The following is a 20,593-nucleotide window of genomic DNA, read 5'->3' on the forward strand; positions in this document are numbered from 1 at the left end:
GTGTATGCTCACATTCCAGTGTGAAAGAACAAACCAACAGAAACAAAGTACAGAAATTATGTGTAGAAATTAGCATCACTTGTGTTCACTAAGGGGAACATCAAAGAGTGAAATATAAGCAATAAGATAAATCATCTTTTGCCAGAACTGATCAATCTAATTAAGAACATTAAAGGTAAATTCAGTATACAATGAATTCACCAGTCACTATGATTGGTGGGTAAATGAAGGAATCATCATCATCAAGTGCATCATTGATGTTGAAAATGTATGTTTTTTTATTTATTTATGAATTTAGATGTCATTTGTGATATGTTAATTCACACAGAGAGGACACACATTATTTTTATTGTCTGAGCAACATGTCTTCTATAAAGTCACAAATTGCCAAGGAACTTCATTTTCCCTGAAAGGGTTTTGAGCTACAGATCCAGTCTGTGAGGTATAGATCAGGTCTGCAATCTACAGATGAGGTTCAAGACATACAGATACAGCCTATGACCTAAAGATCCGTACTATAGATCTGTACTATATAGATCAGGTCTATGGTCTACAGATACAGTCTACGAGGTATAAATCAGGTCTGTAATCTATAGTCAGATCTGTGAGCTACAGATCAGTTTGAGGGGAAAAACAAACAGTCATTAGGTTCTAGTAAAAGAAAAGTTTCCTCAAAACACCTTAGAGCTCCACCTACCACCTGAAGCAGAACAAAGCACAACCATATTTTCCAGATCTCGCATATATTTCATTTCTAATGCACAGTTGTATGTATATGTGTGTTTGGGTCTGTATGTGTCAGGAACCTAACCCCTTCCATAGATACAGCTCCACACAGACACACTACTTTCTTCAACACATGTTCCCAATCTCCAGAATACTAAGGATTCACTTCCTCGTTGTGAGGTATTACCAGGCCTATAAGAGCAGAGGATTCAATTCCTCGTTGTGAACTATTACCTACATATGTGGTCCACTAAGTGTGTTACACTCCGGATTGTTCTGCTGTGTCTGACCTCTGTTTCCTCCTGAGTCCTCACACCCTACCTGGTCCCTGGTCTTCTCATGGACTCTCCTAGCTCCACTCTGGACCGCTCTGCCTGCTCTTTCACTGCTCCCCATTCTGTTAACAGTGTCGTGCTTTGGCTACGCCGAATCTGCACAAGTGCTCCTTCACCTGTGGCCGCTATCTGTCCACAATTCAATAACACCCGCTCTCGGCTTCTGGATCCGTGCCTGTCTCGTCCCTCTCAATGTTACAGGGTGCTGCAAAGTAAGAATGCCTTCAATGAAGGAAATATAAATCTACATCAAATCAATACCTGGTGTGACCACTCTGTCTTCAAAACAGCATCAGTTCATCTAGATGCACCTGCACAAACTCAGGGGTTTTGTAGAATTACAGTCCAGTGTTTAACTTACCAATTATACCAAACTGGTAATAATGATCATTTTCATGTGCAGTTTGTAACACAATCATTAACCAAAATCAAAACAGCTGTGTAGGAGGTTTGAATCGGGGCGAGGAACAGCCTAACTGAGCTACAAAGGTGAGGGTGTGGAAGGTTCATGTCACAGATCAAGACAAGGCACAGATATGTCAACATTATGTCAACAACCGCTGGTGTAACCCTGGACACATCACTGTAAAGACGGTCTTTTGTTGCTCGGACTTGGAGTTGCTAGCGGTTAGCATGCGGCCATACTACCTACCGAGGGAGTTCAGTCACGTGATTACCGTGATCGTGTACATTCCTCCGACCGCAGATGCAGCCAAGGCATGTGAGAAGATCCATTTGGTCACAGCAAGGCTGCAAACACAGCATCCTGAGGCGTTTGTGATCATCTCTGGTGACTTTAATCATGCCACTTTGGATTCTACCCTAGCTGCCTTTTACCAGGTCGTCGATTGTACAACAAGGAAAAACAGGACCATTGATTTACTGTATGCTACTATCAGGGATGCATACACAGCCACTCCCCTCCCCCCACTAGGCAAGTCTGACCACAATCTAGTCTACCTACAGCCAGAGTACACACCCCTGGTTCAATCTAGTCTACCTACAGCCAGAGTACACACCCCTGGTTCAACCTAGTCTACCTACAGCCAGAGTACACACCCCTGGTTCAACCTAGTCTACCTACAGCCAGAGTACACACCCCTGGTTCAACCTAGTCCACCTACAGCCAGAGTACACACCCCTGGTTCAATCTAGTCTACCTACAGCCAGAGTACACACCCCTGGTTCAACCTAGTCTACCTACAGCCAGAGTACACACCCCTGGTTCAATCTAGTCTACCTACAGCCAGAGTACACACCCCTGGTTCAACCTAGTCCACCTACAGCCAGAGTACACACCCCTGGTTCAACCTAGTCCACCTACAGCCAGAGTACACACCCCTGGTTCAATCTAGTCTACCTACAGCCAGAGTACACACCCCTGGTTCAATCTAGTCTACCTACAGCCAGAGTACACACCCCTGGTTCAATCTAGTCTACCTACAGGCAGAGTACACACCCCTGGTTCAATCTAGTCTACCTACAGCCAGAGTACACACCCCTGGTTCAATCTAGTCTACCTACAGCCAGAGTACACACCCCTGGTTCAAAGGCAGCCTGTTACAACCAACACCATCAGGAGGTGGTCTCCTGGAATGGAAGATGCCCTCAGAGACTGCTTCGACACCACGGACTGGGATGTGCTGCTTAGCCCACACTGTGAGGACATAGAGGGGATGACACACTGTCTGACGGACTATCTTAACTTCTGTGCAGACGTGGTTTCCCCCATGAAGACTGTACGGTGTTACCCTAATAACAAGCCATGGGTAACGCAGGAATTCAAAGCTGTCCTCAACAGGAAGAAGGCCGCATTCCGGAGCTTGGACAGGGGGGCGATGAAAGCAGCTCAGCAGGAGGTGAAACGCTGTGTGAGGGAAGCCAAGGACAGCTACAGGAGAAAGGTGGAGCTTAAGCTTGAAGAGAACAACATGAGGGAGGTCTGGAAAGGTGTTAAGACCATCACTGGCCACAACACAAAGACCAGAGCCATAGGAGGGACTGTTGAGAAGGCTAACGAGATGAATAACTTCTTCAACCGGTTCAACCAGTCCATGTCTCCTCCACCCTCTCCCTGACTCCAGCCATATCTCCCTCTTCCCTCAACACACCTTTCACCATTTACTGCAGCAGCCTCCTCCTCCTCCTCCTCCATCTCATCACAGAGCCCCCCACACATCACTGCAGACCAGGTGAGGGGACAACTGAGGAAACTCCACTCCAGTAAAGCAGCAGGCCCGGACAAGGTGTGTCCACGTCTACTAAGGACCTGCGCTGCGGAACTGGGTGAACCACTCCAACGGCTCTTCAACCTCAGCCTACAACTGGGGAGAGTGCCTACTCTCTGGAAGACTTTGTGTATTGTTCCTGTGCCCAAAAAGAACCGGACCAGTGAGCTGAACGACTTTCGACCAGTGGCACTCACATCACACCTCATGAAGACCTTTGAGAGGCTCTTCCTCAGTCTCCTCGGACCACAGGTGCAACATGCCCAGGACTGTCTGCAGTTTGCGTACCGGGCAGGTGTTGGTGTAGAAGATGCCATCCTCTACCTTTTACACCGAGCCCACTCACACCTGGATAAGGGAAAAGGCACTGTGAGGATCCTCTTCTTGGACTTCTCGAGTGCCTTCAACACCATTCAGCCCCTTATGCTTCAGGATAAACTAAACATGATGCGAGTGGACCCCTGCCTGGTCACATGGATCTACAGCTACTTAACTGACAGGCCACAGTACGTCAGGCTGAAGGACATCACGTCTGACACTGTGACCAGTAGTATTGGAGCTCCACAGGGCACGGTGCTGGCCCCTCTTCTTTTCACCCTGTACACTGCGGACTTCTGCTACAACTCGGAGTTGTGTCATATTCAGAGGTTTGCTGATGACACAGCTATAGTGGGGTGTATCAGGGATGACCAAGAGGAGGAGTACAGGAGCCTGGTGAGGGACTTCACTGTCTGGTGCCACAGCAGCTCAACTCCTCAAAGACCAAGGAGCTGGTCATTGACTTTGGGAAGTCCAGACCAAAGTCACAACCAGTTCTAATAGAGGGTGTTGAGGTGGAGACTGTGGACTCATACAAGTACCTCGGGCTGTGGCTGGACAACAAGCTGGACTGGTCCTGTAACATCGACCACCTGTACAGGAAGGGACAGAGCAGGCTGTACTTCCTGAGGAGGCTGCAATCGTTTGGCATCTGCAGGAAACTCCTGTGGATGTTTTATCAGTTTGTGGTTGCCAGTGTCCTATTCTACACTGTGGTGTGCTGGGGGAGCAGCATATCCAAGAAGCACACATCCAGGCTGAACAAACTCATCAGACGGGCTGGCTCGGTGGTCGGCATGAAGCTGGACACTCTGGTGACTGGCAGAGAAGAGGACCCTGGACAAACTGCTGGGCATCATGGACGATGCCAGTCATCCTCTGAACACTGTCATCAGTAACCAGAGGAGTCTGTTTAGTGACCGACTGCTCCTTCCAAAGTGCAGGACCAACAGGTACAAAAACTCCTTTGTCCTTCATGCCATCGGATTGTACAACTCCTCTTTGCAGGGGAGGAGGGGGCACAGGAAAATGGACTGATCAATCAAACACTAACCGGACTACGCACAATAACCTTAAGGCTCATTACAACATATCCAGTGCAATAACATTTTAAATAGTGCAATAAGCATGTGCAATACATCTTTGGCTCTTTATATTCTATTGTTTTTATATCCTATTGTTTTTTAGTATTGTTTATTTTTTATTCTGTGTTTTTATTTATTATTATTAGTAATAGCTTAATCTCTGTTATCACTATCTCTTTTTAATCTCTATTTTTATCACTGTTCTATTACTGTCATGCTGCTGGAATCTTAATTTCCCTGAGGGAAATCTCCCAAAGGAAGGGAGGGGGGGGGGGGGGAGGGAGGGAGGGAGGGAGGGAGGGATGGATCGATCGATCGATCGATCGATCTATCTATCTATCTATCTATCTATCTATCTATCTATCTATCTATCTATCTATCTATCTATCTATCTATCTATCTATCTATCTATCTATCTATCTATCTATCTATCTATCTATCTATCTATCTATCTATCTGATATACTGCACCAGCAACATCTCCCAGGCAGCAATTTCAAAGCAGACTGTGGTTTCGTGATGTGCTATACAAGTTCCTTTGAAAACGACCAAAGAAACGGGCTACGTTGATGACCCTGGATGCAGTGATGAAGGAAACGTAGTGCAGCAGATGAAAGACACATCATGGTTCCCCTTCGAAATCAGAAGATGTCCAACAGGGACTTCAGATCAGAACTGCCAGAAACCAGTGGGACCCAGGTATGCCTGCTGTGTACTGTCTACATCTACTGTTCAGTGAAGCTTGGCCAGAAGTGGTCTTCATGGGAGAACTGCAGCCAAATCTCCTACCCTGCGACGTGGAAACAATGCCAAGCGACTCAACTATGTACAAGAACATAGGAACTAGGGTGCAGAAACATGGCAGCAGGTGCCCTGGAATGATGAGTCAATGTTTGCAATATTTGACTGTAACAGAAGGCAGTTTGTTTGTCGAATGGCTGGAGAGTGGCACAATAATGAGTGTCTACAAGCAAGTCGGGGTCTGCATTTCAGCAAATGGGGTTGAAGGTTATACTGTATAACCTATAACTGAAGGATATACTCAATACTGAGAAATACAGGCAGATAAATATCCATTATGCAGTACCATCATGGATGTGCCGGATGGTCCTCCTGCAGAATAAATTTGAAGCCAATGACCCCAAAACAATACATCCAGTGTCATTAAGATCTATCTTCAGAGTAAAGCAATGGATATGGCCCCCACAGAACCCTGATCTCAAAATCAAGTCTCTCCAGGATTACATGAAAAGACAGCAGGAACTGAATAAGTGTACATCCATAGATTTGTGGTTTACAGTGGCCCTGACAGCCCATCGCGCTGCAAAGGAAAAACACGTTAACCCCATGTGATTACGAGACGATTCACAGGTGAGACGGATTATCACATGACATAGCCATCACCACGGAATATCCACAGACGCAGACGATGCACGTAGACTACGTAAACACACGCCCAAAAGGGAGGGGCCGGGGTCCTCAACGTGACACTAGCTAGATATTTAGATAGAACCTAATTTGTGTTAAATGGGATTTTTTATCAGGGGCTTTAAGCCTTGGTTACTGTCTAAATACCCAGCTAACCAGCTCCATTTCAAGAGCATTTAGCTCTTTACCCGTGATATAAGCAGCGACTAACTAGTGATAAGTAAGCGATTTTATCACGGATGAGCAGTATGTCTAAATGAGGCAGTATGTCTCAAAACGATTCACCAAAATATACAAAATATAACCTGGTAAGAGACAAAGAGAATACACAACACCAACTGCAGAGAGCTGCTATTTTTTACCTGTTGATTAAAACAGCTGTTCCCAATGAATCTGGGTCATTAGGATGTTATAGAACAGCTTGGACTATTTGAAATGGTATTGAAATTTGGATTTTCCCCTATACAGTGACAGTTTGCAATAAGGGTATAAGGGTATGAATAATTTTGGAAATGCCACTTTTTTTCAAATGTAAATAAAAGCTGAGAAATATTTTCCACAAATATTCACAATATTGTACTTGGTATTATATTCTGTGAGATGCTGCGCGCATACACACACACACACACACACACACACACACACACACACACACACACACACACACACACACACACACATTGATATTTGCACCAGATCATTAACTCAAATACCTAGCCAGCCAATCACTTAGCAACAAGCAGATGGCAACAATTCAGTGCATTTAGGCATACAGACATGATCGATACAACCTGGTGACATTCTACCCTAGCATGAGAATGGGGAACGGGTGATCTTAAGTGAGTATGAACATGGCATGGTTGTTGGTGCTAGAGGGGCTAGTCTGAGTGTTTCATAAACTGCAGGCCTACTGAGATTTGACAGCCAACCATCTCTAGGACTTACAGAGAATGGTCCAAAAAAGATTGAAACATATCTAGTAGTCTCTGGATGAAAATGCCTTATTACTTCTCAGAAGAGAGAAGACAGGTTCAAGCTTATACAAAGGCAACAGTAACTCAAATAACCCGAGTCTCACCTGAGGCAGGCAGAAGACCATCTCCTTGAAGCAGATGAAGACCACGCCAGGTGTCACTCCTCACAGCTGAGAACATGGTAGTGAGATCATACAGGCTCATCAAAATTGGACAACAGAAGATTAGTACAACATTGACTGATCTGATTAGTATTGATTTCTGCTGCGGCATTCAGACGGTAGGGTCAGAATTTGGTGTAAACAACATGAACGCACGGATCCATCCTGCCTTGTATCAGTGGTCCAGGCCGCAGGTGGTTAAGTGATGGTGGATATTTTCTTGCCACACTTCGGATCCCTTAACACCAATTTATTACTCTTTAAATGCCACAGCCTACCTGAGTATCGCTGCTGACCGTGTCCATCCATTTATGAGCACAACATATCCACCTTCTGATGACGACATCCAGCAGGACAACGCACCAGGTGAAAAGCTACTTTCAAACTGGTATCTTGAACTTGACAATGATTTCACTTAACCCAGGTTGGCCTCCAAGGTCACCAGACCTGTATCCAATAGAGCCCCTTTGGCATGTGGGGGAACAGGAGATTCACTTCAGGGATGTGCAGTCAACAAATCTGCAGCAACTGTGTTATGTCTTAATTTAAAAATCTATGTACATTTAATTTTAAGATGTTGTTTTCTTGAAGATACAATGTATGTCAATGTTAGCAACAGATCTGTTTTAACATTGATATTTGTACATCATTTAGGATACGCCTATGCTTTCAACCAGAATAATATAGAGGATCATATGCACAGAATGCTGTGTATGGCAGGCCGTTTGCTACATAAGGGCCTCCCTCTAACTACACTGTCGGTCCCTGCAGTACATATGAAGGTGTGGAGCTCGGGGGTACCCGTCATAAAGTCTTTTGCTAATCTGAGATGTTGAAGCTGTCATCCAGCCATGTCATGCATTCACTCTAGTTGTGACAATGATTTGGGGGGAAAGCAATGACTCAGTGAGCCGTCAAGACTGTGGTCACACTCAGGCCCCTCCCTTTAGTTACGCTGCTATAGATAAGCCTGCCGGAGCCACATGCTAATCACTGGCACGTGAGCTATGTATGTCCAAATTGATGTATGTTTAAATTGATGTTCACATACTCAACCTGTATTTTATATCTTGGTTACATGCTTCTACCAAAGATAAATCCATACAAGCACCTACGTCATGGTCTGGCTTGTCAGTAGATGTGCCTATCCCATAGTTGGATGCACCATTGCCGCAAGAGGACGCAACTCTTACCTGAGGCTCACCATCGGTGTTGAAGGCACTGTGACGACTCGGCCTGGAATTAGAACTATAACTATAGAACTATTTTTGAACTATGAGTACAGACTTCCGCTAGCGGGCTGTGCCAATGGAGGATGGGTTCCCTTTTGAGTCTTGGTCCTCCCGAGGTTTCTTCCTAATCCCCTCCACCATAGGGAGTTTTTCCTCACCACTGTCGCCTTTGGCTTGCTCATTAGGGATCTGGACAGCGGGTGAGCGTGCAGTGCGAGGACGTGCAGCGCGAGAGCACGTGCTGCTTGTGCATCAAGCAAGTTGCAGCTTGTTGGACTGCATTTGGTCTTCATGTGCAAAGGCCATGCTGGCAAACAGAAGTTTGTGACAAACAGTACAAACAGTACAAAGCACAGACAGATGGGGGAACCTTCCGCAGAACGTCCAGCATGCCTGTGTCCAGACAGTACATCATGCTTCTGTAGGCCCAAAAGAAAAATGAGAACGGCAAATAGTGCCCCACACTAGACAGGTTGCGGTATTTACTGACCCCCACCTCCAGTGTGCCTGCCTCTCATCTACGTGTTTTAGACAGTGCACACGGAGAGCCGAGCAGCAACCTGCCATTTGGTGCCACAGCCGTCGTCACCAAATGTCAGTGCCTTGGAGTCCTGTGGGGAAGGCAGAGATGACGGAGACTGTGACGGACGCAGAGCCAACAGCACCTCGAGAAGCGCGAGACCCGACACGCCTGTCCCGCAAGGACAAACAGTGCAGTCAGAGGAAGTGGCGTCCTCGTGTCGCGGTCGGCTTTCCAAGCCCCAGTCCTGCGGATGTGATCTCCCACAGCGGCTCGATGCAGTTCTGATAAACAGCACAGCTGGTCCTAAATGCTGGTCAAATATCTGTCAAAACAGATCCGTCTGTTGTCAATACTGGCATACCTCAATGACGCATCTCATCAACATAACATTTTTGTGAAATACATCTGATAAAGCAGGTGCTGTCCTTTTAGTAGAACTCAAATGTTTCGCTATTTTTGGTTTTGGGAAGGATTCAAATAACATTTTAATATAACCATCCATTCCATAAATTAGTAATCTCAAAGATATGAGAACACAAGGTTGTGCTTTGTTATACTGGTGGAGGTGTCTCATATTTTCTCACCTGTTCTTTATAAATTTTGTTTAGTCATTAAAAAAACATTGTCCCTTTGATCAAACAAGCCATCTCATATAGGCAAGTAGCGTCTCAGGTGGGCGATGCTGCGTCTGCTTTTCATCTCTTTCTTCCTCGTGAGCTCTCTCTCTCTTTTCTTCTGTCTCTTTGTCTTTAGTAACACAAAATATGGAGCTTTGTTGTTAGCTTCAGGTTAAATGCACAAATGGGGCTACAGAGTGGACATCCTTGCTTGCAGGGCTTCAGAGACAACGCCCACCAAACTGTATACTGGTTAGGTCTAAAACTTCAGAGACAACTCCCACCAAGGCAGAAGAGATTTAGACACTTTAACATGTTCTTTGTGGTACTGAAGTGCATGCATCCTCAGCCACAAGCATACCATAAATGACAAAAGCCAGTGCACATGGTTATGATTAGATATTTCTGCATATTTGCCAATTAACTACATAGAATTGTTAATTCCTTCATAATATGCAGTTGATTCATTACAAGTAGGCCTATAACTACATATAACCAATATTCCAGTAGGGACATTGGAAACGAATCCACATTTATATTCATATTGTTTGTAAATGTTTGCTAAATCTGTTCTGTACTGTACATCTATCGATGTTATTTGTGTTGATTACTGTCTTTGGGTATTTGAAAAATGCTATATAAATACAATGTATTATCATTATTTATTACTATTATTTATACTTTTACCTAGAGTGTATAATAAGTCACATACGTCTGATTTCGGGACATGTTTGTGGGGTTTAACCACAAGTGCTCTCTAGTGTGTCCGTTGATACTCTGTCAAGGCATTTCGATGACTGGTGAGTTTGTTTGAGTTTGGCGCCATCTTGTGAATCAACGATGTTTGATGTTACTGTCTTCTAAAACCTAAGAAACATATGAAAACAAACTTTAGTCGAAAACGAAACATTTGCATAATGTGTATGACTTAAATGATAATAATCAAAAGAAACCCCCCGTGCTTAAAAGCAGTATAGTGTTCAACGTAAAACAAACCTGGCAAACAGATGATTTTAGACCAGGCATGAGGTTTACCTCAGGTGCATATATTACGTGTACTTTCAGTCGGTTAGTGTAAAAATCTGTCATAATTTAAGGATTTAGAAAAATCGTTCCGTAACCGAACGGTTTAATAGGACAGATGGACTCGATATGAGGTACGTTTTCAACTTTTCTGCGATATTTATTAACTTATTTGCTTTACCAGGAATTCCGTTTTAAGTCAGAATAAGCTATGCCTTGTTACACTCGCAGTCAGCAACACCACAGAAAACGCAGACCAGAACCGCTCCAGTGACTTGGTCGGAATTGGTGTGAATTCAACACACCCGTCTTTAAAAAGCCGACTGTATCAGTGTTGTTTTAAAGTTATAATTCGTATTTTACTGTTTTATCACCAGACTCGTTTTATTTCACCTTACTCTGTGATGAAATGTCTCAGCTGGAGACGGCTGTACCCTCGTCAGAGCTGCACCAGGGTCTCCCGGTGTCTAATTTGGCCATCCTTATTCTAGTCCTCATTCCCTGCGTGGTTCTGTTGCTGCTGCTCAACTGCATCTTATTGGGGTACAAAATACTCCACTTCACTAGGAGGAAACGAGCGCACCGCAGCTCCGAGAACGTCCTCTTACACTCGCTGCTGTCCTCTCGTCAGAGAACCACCCGTTTTCCAGACGACCCCTCGTTCGGTCCAACTAGGAAAACGAACTATGTGTCCGTCTCGGAACCGGTGCTTGCGCCGCCCATCACGTCGTCCCTCACCTCCTCGGCGGAGTGGAGGACGGCGGGACAACGCGGCAGGTTAGTGCGACCGGACGGGGCCACCTACGCGGGTTCGGGCTCGCTTCGCGTCCCGAGCGTGGTAATGGGGGCCAGCGGTTCTACGGGCCGTGCTGACCCGCCGCGCAACTCGCGCTCCTGGAGAAGAAGTGCACCGGTTATTTTGCAGTCCAGTTCGGAAACAGAGCGCGCCAACATTGTGCCGCCGAACTCACCGGCGCAGCTAGTGAGTCCAAATGGGGTAAGGCCTTACCTGATGACTGAAAAGTAATATAATGTATTAGAAGTGTTAGAAGTAGTACATATTTTAACATGCACATTAATGCAGTTAATTGGTCTTGTGAAGTAAATTCAGAACATTGGCCTGTTTCCCAAACCCAGAGTAAATCAAGACCTGGTCTCCACTGGCACTGCAGTTTACCTCAAGACTTGGGCTGTGTGTTAAACTCAAACTCGCCACGAGAAGGGCTAGAATTGACCTGTATAATGGTACATCACCAGTGTTGGGGGTCTTTTTTGCACTGTGTGTGTGTGTGTGTATGTGTGTGTGTGTATGTGTGTGCGCGCGCAGGATTCGATTCCCGTGAGGATGATAAGGCGCAGCAGCACCATGGAGCTGGATCTGGTCTCGTTGGACAAGGTCCACGTGGAGGTCAGCAGCATCCCGCACGAGTCCTGCTTGGCCACGTCTGCTGGGCCCGGCCTGGACAGCGATTTCGGTGCCAGTGCAGGTGTGTGTACACGCAAAACTGTGACCTAACCCCGGAGGGCTCAGGAGGTTTTTAAAGTTTAGTCTTTTAAAATGGCCATCTGGTGGCATAGCCTAAGTAAAGACACTTAAACATGATCAACCTGAACTCTGGTAGTTCATCAGTGTCATGGTGGGTTAAGGATGTAGGTGGATGTTTGGATACTTCGATCTAAGCAACGGCAGCAGGAAACCTGTCGGTCTCTTCTCCTTCATCCTCATTTTGAATTGCATTTGAGTTTGTGGTGCAAGTGAATACAGTGTTTGAATATTTGGGGACATTTATTCAGGTGTATCTTTGCGTATCCTGTCTGCGGACAGTGACGGATTCCCGGGGGCGACATGGACGTCGGCTCTGGAGTGGGATTATTACGACCCGAGTTACGTCACACAGAACCATCTTCCCAAACCCAGACACCACGTACCCTCCATCACAACCAAACAGTACTGGGTATAAACAGCACTCCTATATCCAGACTGAGGACCCCTTTCTAGAAGGCTCCATAGTTCTAGAACGCCAGGCCATTTAACAGCTATGCAGTTTTTGTCCTAGAACTTTAGAACTTGATTTAAGCAGACATGGATTTTGTTGGTAGAGCACATCTCAAAGTTTGAACTACATCACTACGCACTCACCGTTGACACATTTTGAGGGGCATGTATTGAGTCACTGGCACAGTTCAGTTGCTTTCATTCCAGTACGTTTTACCATTTGTTTTTGTTTATGGCATTATGTTTGAAACAATCACTCATCTGTTCAGATATTGTCACTCTTCACGTTGATTGTACTCACAGGACACTTTAATTGTGGGATTTTTTTTTTCAAATGTTTCTACACTGAGGTGCTAATTTTGTCTGATCAATAATTTTTGTTATATAAAAATTAACTTGACATCACTTTCCTATTGATGAGAACTGTATAAAAAAATAATCTTTGTAACATCTCCAGCTGCAGTAATGGTCCAAGAATAATTTCACATACAAATTCCAGAACCACATGCAAGGGCTTTTTTACGAGTCTGTGTGTGTTTTAGAGAAAGCATTGAGAGACTACACTGTACGATAAATGCTTTTTATGATCTAGATATTACTTTTATATGAATTTGATTCATAATAAACAATGAATAATTAAAAATATTTTGGTCCATAGTTCTGGAAAGGTGAAAATCTGAGTTAATTTCATCCTTTGAATGTTCCACCAGTGTGGATTCTTTCATGAGTGCTGTTTTCTGTATTTCATCATTGATCAGTGTGTGGTTGCTTCACCACATCTTGCTCTGTGTCTGTATCTGGAGGTCCCACAGAATCTTGGCCTTAACCAGCACTATGGTTGCGCTCCTTTGAACACTGTACATAAAGCACTCACGCCTACTCAACAGGCATGGCTAGTGTGTTGGTTCTTATATACAGTTGTGTTTAAAAACAGGAGTTAGGCACATAATCTATAGTTTTTATTTCCATGCATTGGGAACATTGCATGCTGTTTTCCAAATCAAAACATAAAGAGAAATGTAAATAATTTGTAACTACTTTACAGAAAATAACAAAAAATGAACATTGGGCTGTTCAAAAAAAAAAAAGCAGTGTCTGCATTTGTCTTTACAAACTCAATATGTATTCCTTTTTATGATTTAGCATTCCTGTGAATGACTAACCTAATATTTAGTTGAATAACCAGTTTTTAGAACTTCATATCTGTGTTGCATAGAGTCAACCACCTTCTGGCACCTGTCAACTGGTGTTTCAGCCCAGGATGCTTTGACTATATGCTACAATTCATTTGCATTTCTTGGTTTTGCCTCCGAAATGGAATCTTTGATGTCATCCCACAAGTTTTCTATTGGCTTAAGGCCCAGGGATTGGGCTGTCCACTCCATAACCTTAAATTTGTTGAAATGGAAACAAGATTTGGCTCATTTACTGGTGTGTTTAGGGTCCTTGTCTCCATTTCAAGGGCATTTCCTCTTTAGTGTAAGGCAACATGACCTGTTCAAGTATTCTGATATATGCAAACTGGTCCATGATCCCTGGTGTGCGGTAAATAGGCCCAGCTCCATAGTAAGAGAAAAATGCCCATATCATGTTTGCCCCACCATGCTTCACTGTCTTCAGAGTGTACTGTGGCTTTAACTCAGTTTGGGGGTCATCTGACAAACTGTCTACAGCCCTTAGACCCAAAAAGAACAATTTTACTTTCATCAGTCCACAATATGTTCCTCCATTTCTCCTTAGACCAGTTGATGTGTTCTTTGGCAAATTTTATTCACTTCATTATGTGTCTTTTAACAGTGGGACTTTGCTGGGACTTCTTGCTAATAGATTAGCTTCACACAGCCATCTTCTAACTCACAGTACTCCCAGGTAACTTGAGTCTTTGATCATCCTGGAGCTGATCATTGGTTGAGTCTTTGCCATTCTGGCTATTCTTCGATCATTCGAATGGTAGTGTTGCATTTTCTTCCACATCTCTCTGGTTTTGCTCTCCATTTTAAAGCATTGGAGATCATTTTGTCTGAAAAGCCTATTATTGTCTGTACTTCTTTATAAGTTTTACCCTCTCCAATCAACTTCAGCTTTCAAGGAGAAATGCATGTACAGCATGTGCTGGCTTCACCCTTAAATAAGGGCGTCCTGTTTCTCACCCCGTTTCCTCACAGAATGATTGTCCTCACTAATTGAACTCCATGCTGCTATTATTTTGAACACTCCTTTCAATTAATTATTCAAAAATACACTCAATAACATGTACATAATGAATGCGGAGTCTGTTGGCTTTCCAAGAATCTACTGCACCAACTGGTAAATTGTCATGTGGTAATGTAATTTATACCAAAAACAGTGATTAATTTGGTTAGTAATTTTGGACACTACTGTATTATCTACAAATGTTCAAGGAGTCCCTCACCGCTTTCTCCCTTGTAAACGGAAACACTCCTCTACAGAAGCCCATCTGTTGACCTTCAGATGGGATTCAGATTAGAACTAGGGATGGTTCAGGAGACACGTCAGACTGCTGCACTTGGATATTGGGGCAATGTTCAGATACAATACTCTCAATGCTGGTTATGATCAAGATGTGGCATAACCATTTACCGTTAACAGATCCCTTATGGCTGCATTAGACTGAATATGATGTTGATTGTGGTTGGTGATCACACGGCAACAGTCCCTCCGTATCAAGAATCAGAACAACTGATCGTACCTGGTCCAAGTTGCATCGAAACACTCAGAGAGGAAATAGAGTAGAACACTTTATTCTCTGTTAGGAGATTTATGTACATTGAGGATTGAAGTGCCACTTGAACCTTGACTTTTGTATAAACCTAAACCTGGAGCACTATATGCAGACAAAACATGAGCGACACATGGGGGGGGAACATTACTCAAAGCTAGACAAGAAGTTGAGCACAACCTCCTTCAGCTTGGCGTCTGCAGCCTCCGAGATCTTCCCATCGGCCCTAAAACAGAACAAAGTGGTCAGAAGAATCAGAACATTCTGAAGACCTGCGTGTACACTAATCCAAACATGCTGACGAAATGCAGAATACGTGTTCTGCCCAGTTCATACAGCAACGAAAGGAGTCCAAATGGTCCATGAGCCGCTCTGGACAAACGTGAATTTCAGAAGTTACCTAATGGTGGCGAGCAGTTCTTGGTGCTGGCTACGGACGTGCTGGAGGAAGGCCTTCTCAAATCTGGTGATCTTGCTGGGCTCCATCTTATCCAGGTGACCCCTCACACCAGCATAGATAACAGTGACCTGCTCCTCAATGGCCATGGGAGCTGAACAAAAGAAAACGAGTTTGACTACTCTGAAAAGGGTGTGGAACCTCAAGGCTGTGATGGGGTCAAGATCAGAGGCTGCACCATCTAAAGGTCTCGATACAGAGCTGGACAATCATTCCAGACGACTTCCTTTGTTGTTTAAAATGAGTCACGACATTCACACGTCCAACAACTTTTCAAAACAGTGCAGATCAAAGTTAAATCACTATGTATTGATGGTTCAGTGCGATTTAAAAAACATACTGCAAGGTTCAATGTGTAGCACTGTAGTCACAACATGGCCATCTGTATACCCTGCACAGCCAAATTTTAGACCGACGGCTGAGCTCGTCTACATTTTCGGATATCCGAGAATGACGTAACGTGACGTTACGCTCTGTGGCGATACTCACTATATTGGCCCTGCTTCAGCAGCTCCGTGAGACGCACGCCCCTGTTGAGCAGCTGCTGGGTGGCGGCATCCAAGTCTGAGCCGAACTGGGCGAAGGCGGCGACCTCACGGTACTGGGCCAGCTCCAGTTTCATTGTACCAGCCACCTAGGGGACACAGTTAGATATCCCACCATTACTAGATCTTCTTGGACCAAACCTCATCGAGCACCTGACGGCCAATGCAAAAGAAACATTTTCTGCAGCTGGGGACTGATACAGGACAGAACAGCCTGCAGGAAGGCACATCAGGAACCACACGGGCAGCAACAGGAGCTCACCTGCTTCATGGCCCTGGTCTGGGCAGCAGAGCCTACACGGGACACAGACAGACCCACGTTGATGGCGGGGCGGATACCCTTGTAGAACAACTCTGTCTCCAAGAAGATCTGTGCACAGGAGAGCAAATGAGTTTAGGTACTATTTTAACTTTCATATTACACGTGATAGCATCAAGCTATATATGGAATAATTAATATGGGTATTTAAGTATTACACCACACTGAATTACACAAGACCCAGCAAAACTCCTCTCACCCCACACTCACCTGTCCATCAGTGATGGAAATGACATTGGTGGGAATGTAAGCAGACACATCACCGGCCTGGGTCTCGATGACTGGCAGGGCAGTGAGGGAACCACCTCCAAAGTTGTCGTTCATCTTGGCTGCCCTCTCCAGCAGACGGGAGTGCAGGTAGAAGACGTCTCCGGGGTAGGCCTCGCGGCCGGGGGGACGACGCAGCAGCAGGGACATCTGACGGTAGGCCACAGCCTGCAGGAAGGGGACAGCGTAAGACGGGGACGCAGCTCTAGGGCAGAACTACGGGAAATGTGTTCTACAGAGGGCATAAAGTGTCAACCCACTTTCTGTGCAGGGAACCTCAAGGGAAAAGTCCATTTCAGACAAAAGAGCAGCTTAAGGGTCAAGAGCCCAATCACTCTCCTTTAAATCCACCCCTCCCAAGCACACAATAACTTGTCAACATTTACATTATATACAGAAGTCACATTCTTGACCTCGTCACCAATGTACCACCAAAGACCCTGTAATATTGACCCTGTAATATAATATAATACTAGTCTACCACAACCCAAAACAGTTCTCAATAACTGTTTACTATAAACAACGCATGAAATCTTCGACTGATAAATGGCACCAATATGCTCCCTTCCACACAGACCACCAGTGCCTCACCTGCTTGGACAGATCGTCGTAGATGATGAGGGCATGCTTGCCGTTGTCTCTGAAGTACTCGCCCATGGAACAGCCGGAGTACGGCGCCAGGTACTGCAGGGGAGCGGCGTCCGACGCCGTGGCGGACACCACGATGGTGTACTTCATGGCGTCGGCATCGGTCAGCCTCTTGACCAGCTGGGCCACGGTGGAGCGCTTCTGCCCGATAGCCACATAGATGCAGTACAGCTTCTTCTTCTCATCGGTGCCGTCGTTGAACCGCTTCTGGTTTATGATGGTGTCAATGGCAATGGCGGTTTTGCTAGAAATCGAGCACAACGTCAAATTCTGGCCAGAGTAACAGCCATGTGACTGTTTACAAAAACACACCACGAGAGCACTATGCATTTGAGATGTAAATGGATTTGTCAAAGTTAAAGCAAAAGCCTAGACTGAGACTCAACCTAAACTCAAATTTCTTAATCACTTAGAAATTAGGCTAAGTGACATGTGTCATTATACACAGGAGCCAGAGTAAACACAGTGGAAAGTGTTGGAAACAGACACCAAGGAACAAAGGCCAAGTATTATGAGTTCATCAGCAAGCACCATATTCTGACTTGCTAGGGACCATCTGGCCAGGGATCCTACCCTTTCTGACCCAGAACCCATCTCAGCAGCCCCATACCCAGTCTGCCTGTCCCCGATGATCAGCTCTCTCTGGCCACGCCCGATGGGCACCAGACTGTCCACGGCCTTGATGCCGGTCTGCATGGGCTCCCTCACGGAGATACGTGGGATGATGCCGGGAGCCTTCAGTCCAACACGCCTACGCTGCTTATTACCCAGAGGACCCTGGAGGAAGGGGTGGAGGTGATCCCAGTTAAGACACAGGCCAGAGCGTCTAATGGTGCCAATTCAAAAGACTCGCCATTTCATTTATTGAAATATTTAGACTTTTCAAATCAAGACAAAACATAGAAGGCTGTTGAACTATACTGCCATTAGAAGAGCAATGATTAATTGGAGGAACTCATTAATCCATGAAATCAGGGTTCAGTTCAAAGGTCAAAATCACCTTGCCATCAATGGCATTTCCCAGAGCATCAACAACACGGCCGAGAAGCTCCACTCCGACGGGAACATCCACAATAGCTCCAGTTCTCTTCACGATATCACCCTCCTTAATCAGCTTGTCATTACCAAACACCACAACACCAACGTTATCGGGTTCCAAATTCAGAGACATACCCTAGAGAAAGGATGCGGAAAAGAATAACGAATAAAGTTACATCCAGCCATTTAACATCTCTTCAATCTGACTCAAAAAGAACCAAATTTATAATCTCCAACCTCAGCACAAGAATCCTTGAAGCCTAGCATTCAAGAGTGAGCAAAACACACTCACCTTCAGGCCAGAAGAGAACTCCACCATCTCTTCAGCCTGCACGTTCCTCAGCCCGTACACACGGGCAATACCGTCACCGATTGACAGCACGCGCCCGGTCTCCTCGAGATCTGCGCCAGTTTCCGCCCCCAAGATCTTCTCCTCCAGAATGCTGGACACCTCGGCTGTACCTACATAACACGAGCAGATTCACAAGGTTATAAAATGTCAAATTGGCCACATAGTAAGTATCTCTCACAAAAGCACAAGCTCGCCGTACCTGTCTTCTGCATCCATGGTCTCGCGGTGTGAAGGTTCTTTGCCCCAACGCAAGCAGCAGCTACATTCTTGGAAACCTATTAATTAAAAACGGTCATGAACAAATGAACAGACACACTCAATGACAACATTACTGCTGATTCACTGGCGAGAGGCATCGGTCTCTGCAGGCTGTTGACCTTCAAGTGCCGTGACCAGCAACGACGTCGTGGCAATTACACAGAACCGATTTATACCCAGGGCACGTTATTGAGTTTAAAAGCTGCTCATGTACGTTGTATATAGTGATATTTATTTAAAATAATGCACGGCAATCAAAGTACCTTGCTGCGCTAAGCACAGGAGCGGGTAGCATCTAGCTAACCTACACGTAAGGAGGTGAACTAAAAACCCAACCAAACATCCACTCAAATCAGAGATCTGCAACAAGCTGCATCTTAACGTCTGGAATTACAACATAATGGCTCTTGCAATGCTGCAAACCACAAAATAAAGGTAAGCTGGCCAACTGGTCGTCTATGCTGTTAGCTTACTAGCTAGCTTATCTTATTTCACACCAACAGCTTGGCACCATTTGTGGCCAAATCCTGACCTTCAGCAGGAAATGTCATTGATTAGACATAATGCGCCCGAACTCGCAGCCAAAGTCGCGACACTGCGGACAATAACTACATGTGGCGATGCAGGAGTTCGTGCATTTACAGCGAACACTGAACCACGGCCGGTGTTACATCAACCCAGCGGCGAAGAACGGCGGAGGAGGCCGTTCAAGCGCAAGATGGCGGCACACACTCCCGCACTCGCCATCTACGAGCGGGCGTTCGCGATTTATCAACGATTAAACCACATTTGGGTGACCCTTTCCGCACAAAAACGATACATAAATGCAACAGAAGACTTACAAAACCGGCCCGCCGAGGCAGGGTGCGGACCAAGGCCGCCGCGACGCGAACAGAGAGCATGTTGAACGGAAATGTGACGCTTGTCCTCCTCCACCGACCGGCTGTAGTGCGAGGAGCGGAGTGAAGGAAATGGAGGACACGGCAGCGGTTCATATAGAAAGGTCATCGTGACTCGGAAGTGGTTTATGTTCCCCCCTGCGCTAGAAATTAAAAGTTAGGACATTTGAACTTTTATGAACGCACGAAAATCTGTATATTTGTCAAACTAATAACATATGTATTAATATCACACAGTAAGCGGTTACATCCACTATCAAAGGCTAATACCTTTAAAAAACCTTTTGCATTTCACTTTGGTATTTCACATAGACCACCACCAGCTAGGTGGCTCTGTCCTTGTTATAAATAAAAATATAAAGGTCTGTATGGGTACCTGAATGAAAACAGCACACCAATAAATAGGCTGCAGGCCCAGATGGCAC

At 45.2% G+C, this 20,593-nt stretch overlaps 2 protein-coding genes and 2 long non-coding RNA genes across 6 annotated transcripts; 1 reads left to right on the forward strand and 3 right to left on the reverse strand.

Annotated features, from left to right (window-relative positions):
• Nucleotides 1–245: 245 nt before the first annotated feature.
• LOC143481988 (uncharacterized) lies at nt 246–8,576 on the reverse strand. Its single transcript, XR_013122118.1, has 4 exons — nt 8,448–8,576; nt 7,533–7,719; nt 7,198–7,263; nt 246–1,266 (listed from the first exon to the last, which is right to left on the reverse strand). It is a non-coding gene; the product is annotated as an uncharacterized LOC143481988 (long non-coding RNA).
• A 130-nt stretch (nt 8,577–8,706) lies between these two features.
• LOC143481556 (uncharacterized) lies at nt 8,707–11,586 on the reverse strand. The gene is made up of 4 exons (XR_013122037.1): nt 11,043–11,586; nt 10,339–10,493; nt 9,594–9,756; nt 8,707–9,331 (listed from the first exon to the last, which is right to left on the reverse strand). It is a non-coding gene; the product is annotated as an uncharacterized LOC143481556 (long non-coding RNA).
• hwa (huluwa) lies at nt 10,395–13,530 on the forward strand. 3 transcript variants are annotated; one of them, XM_076979588.1, is made up of 4 exons: nt 10,395–10,426; nt 11,141–11,646; nt 11,977–12,136; nt 12,444–13,530. In XM_076979588.1, the coding sequence occupies exons 1-4, from the start codon at nt 10,420–10,422 to the stop codon at nt 12,608–12,610; spliced, it is 840 nt and encodes a 279-aa protein (XP_076835703.1). In that variant the 5' UTR covers nt 10,395–10,419; the 3' UTR covers nt 12,611–13,530. The 3 variants fall into 3 exon arrangements, with proteins under 3 accessions (XP_076835703.1, XP_076835702.1, XP_076835701.1); XM_076979587.1 differs by lacking the exon at nt 10,395–10,426 and adding an exon at nt 10,439–10,783 and having other exon boundaries at nt 11,027–11,646; XM_076979586.1 differs by lacking the exon at nt 10,395–10,426 and having other exon boundaries at nt 10,820–11,646.
• A 1,861-nt stretch (nt 13,531–15,391) lies between these two features.
• Nucleotides 15,392–20,268, reverse strand: atp5fa1 (ATP synthase F1 subunit alpha). Its single transcript, XM_076979584.1, has 11 exons — nt 20,112–20,268; nt 19,211–19,286; nt 18,952–19,121; nt 18,622–18,795; nt 18,232–18,398; nt 17,565–17,865; nt 16,917–17,141; nt 16,650–16,757; nt 16,332–16,476; nt 15,786–15,936; nt 15,392–15,611 (listed from the first exon to the last, which is right to left on the reverse strand). Exons 1-11 carry the CDS (start codon nt 20,262–20,264, stop codon nt 15,533–15,535), a joined length of 1,749 nt encoding a protein of 582 aa, XP_076835699.1. The 5' UTR covers nt 20,265–20,268; the 3' UTR covers nt 15,392–15,532.
• Between the last annotated feature and the right edge of the window lie 325 nt (nt 20,269–20,593).

Source organism: Brachyhypopomus gauderio, chromosome 18 (genome assembly GCF_052324685.1).
Source record: "Brachyhypopomus gauderio isolate BG-103 chromosome 18, BGAUD_0.2, whole genome shotgun sequence".
NCBI lineage: Eukaryota > Metazoa > Chordata > Actinopteri > Gymnotiformes > Hypopomidae > Brachyhypopomus > Brachyhypopomus gauderio.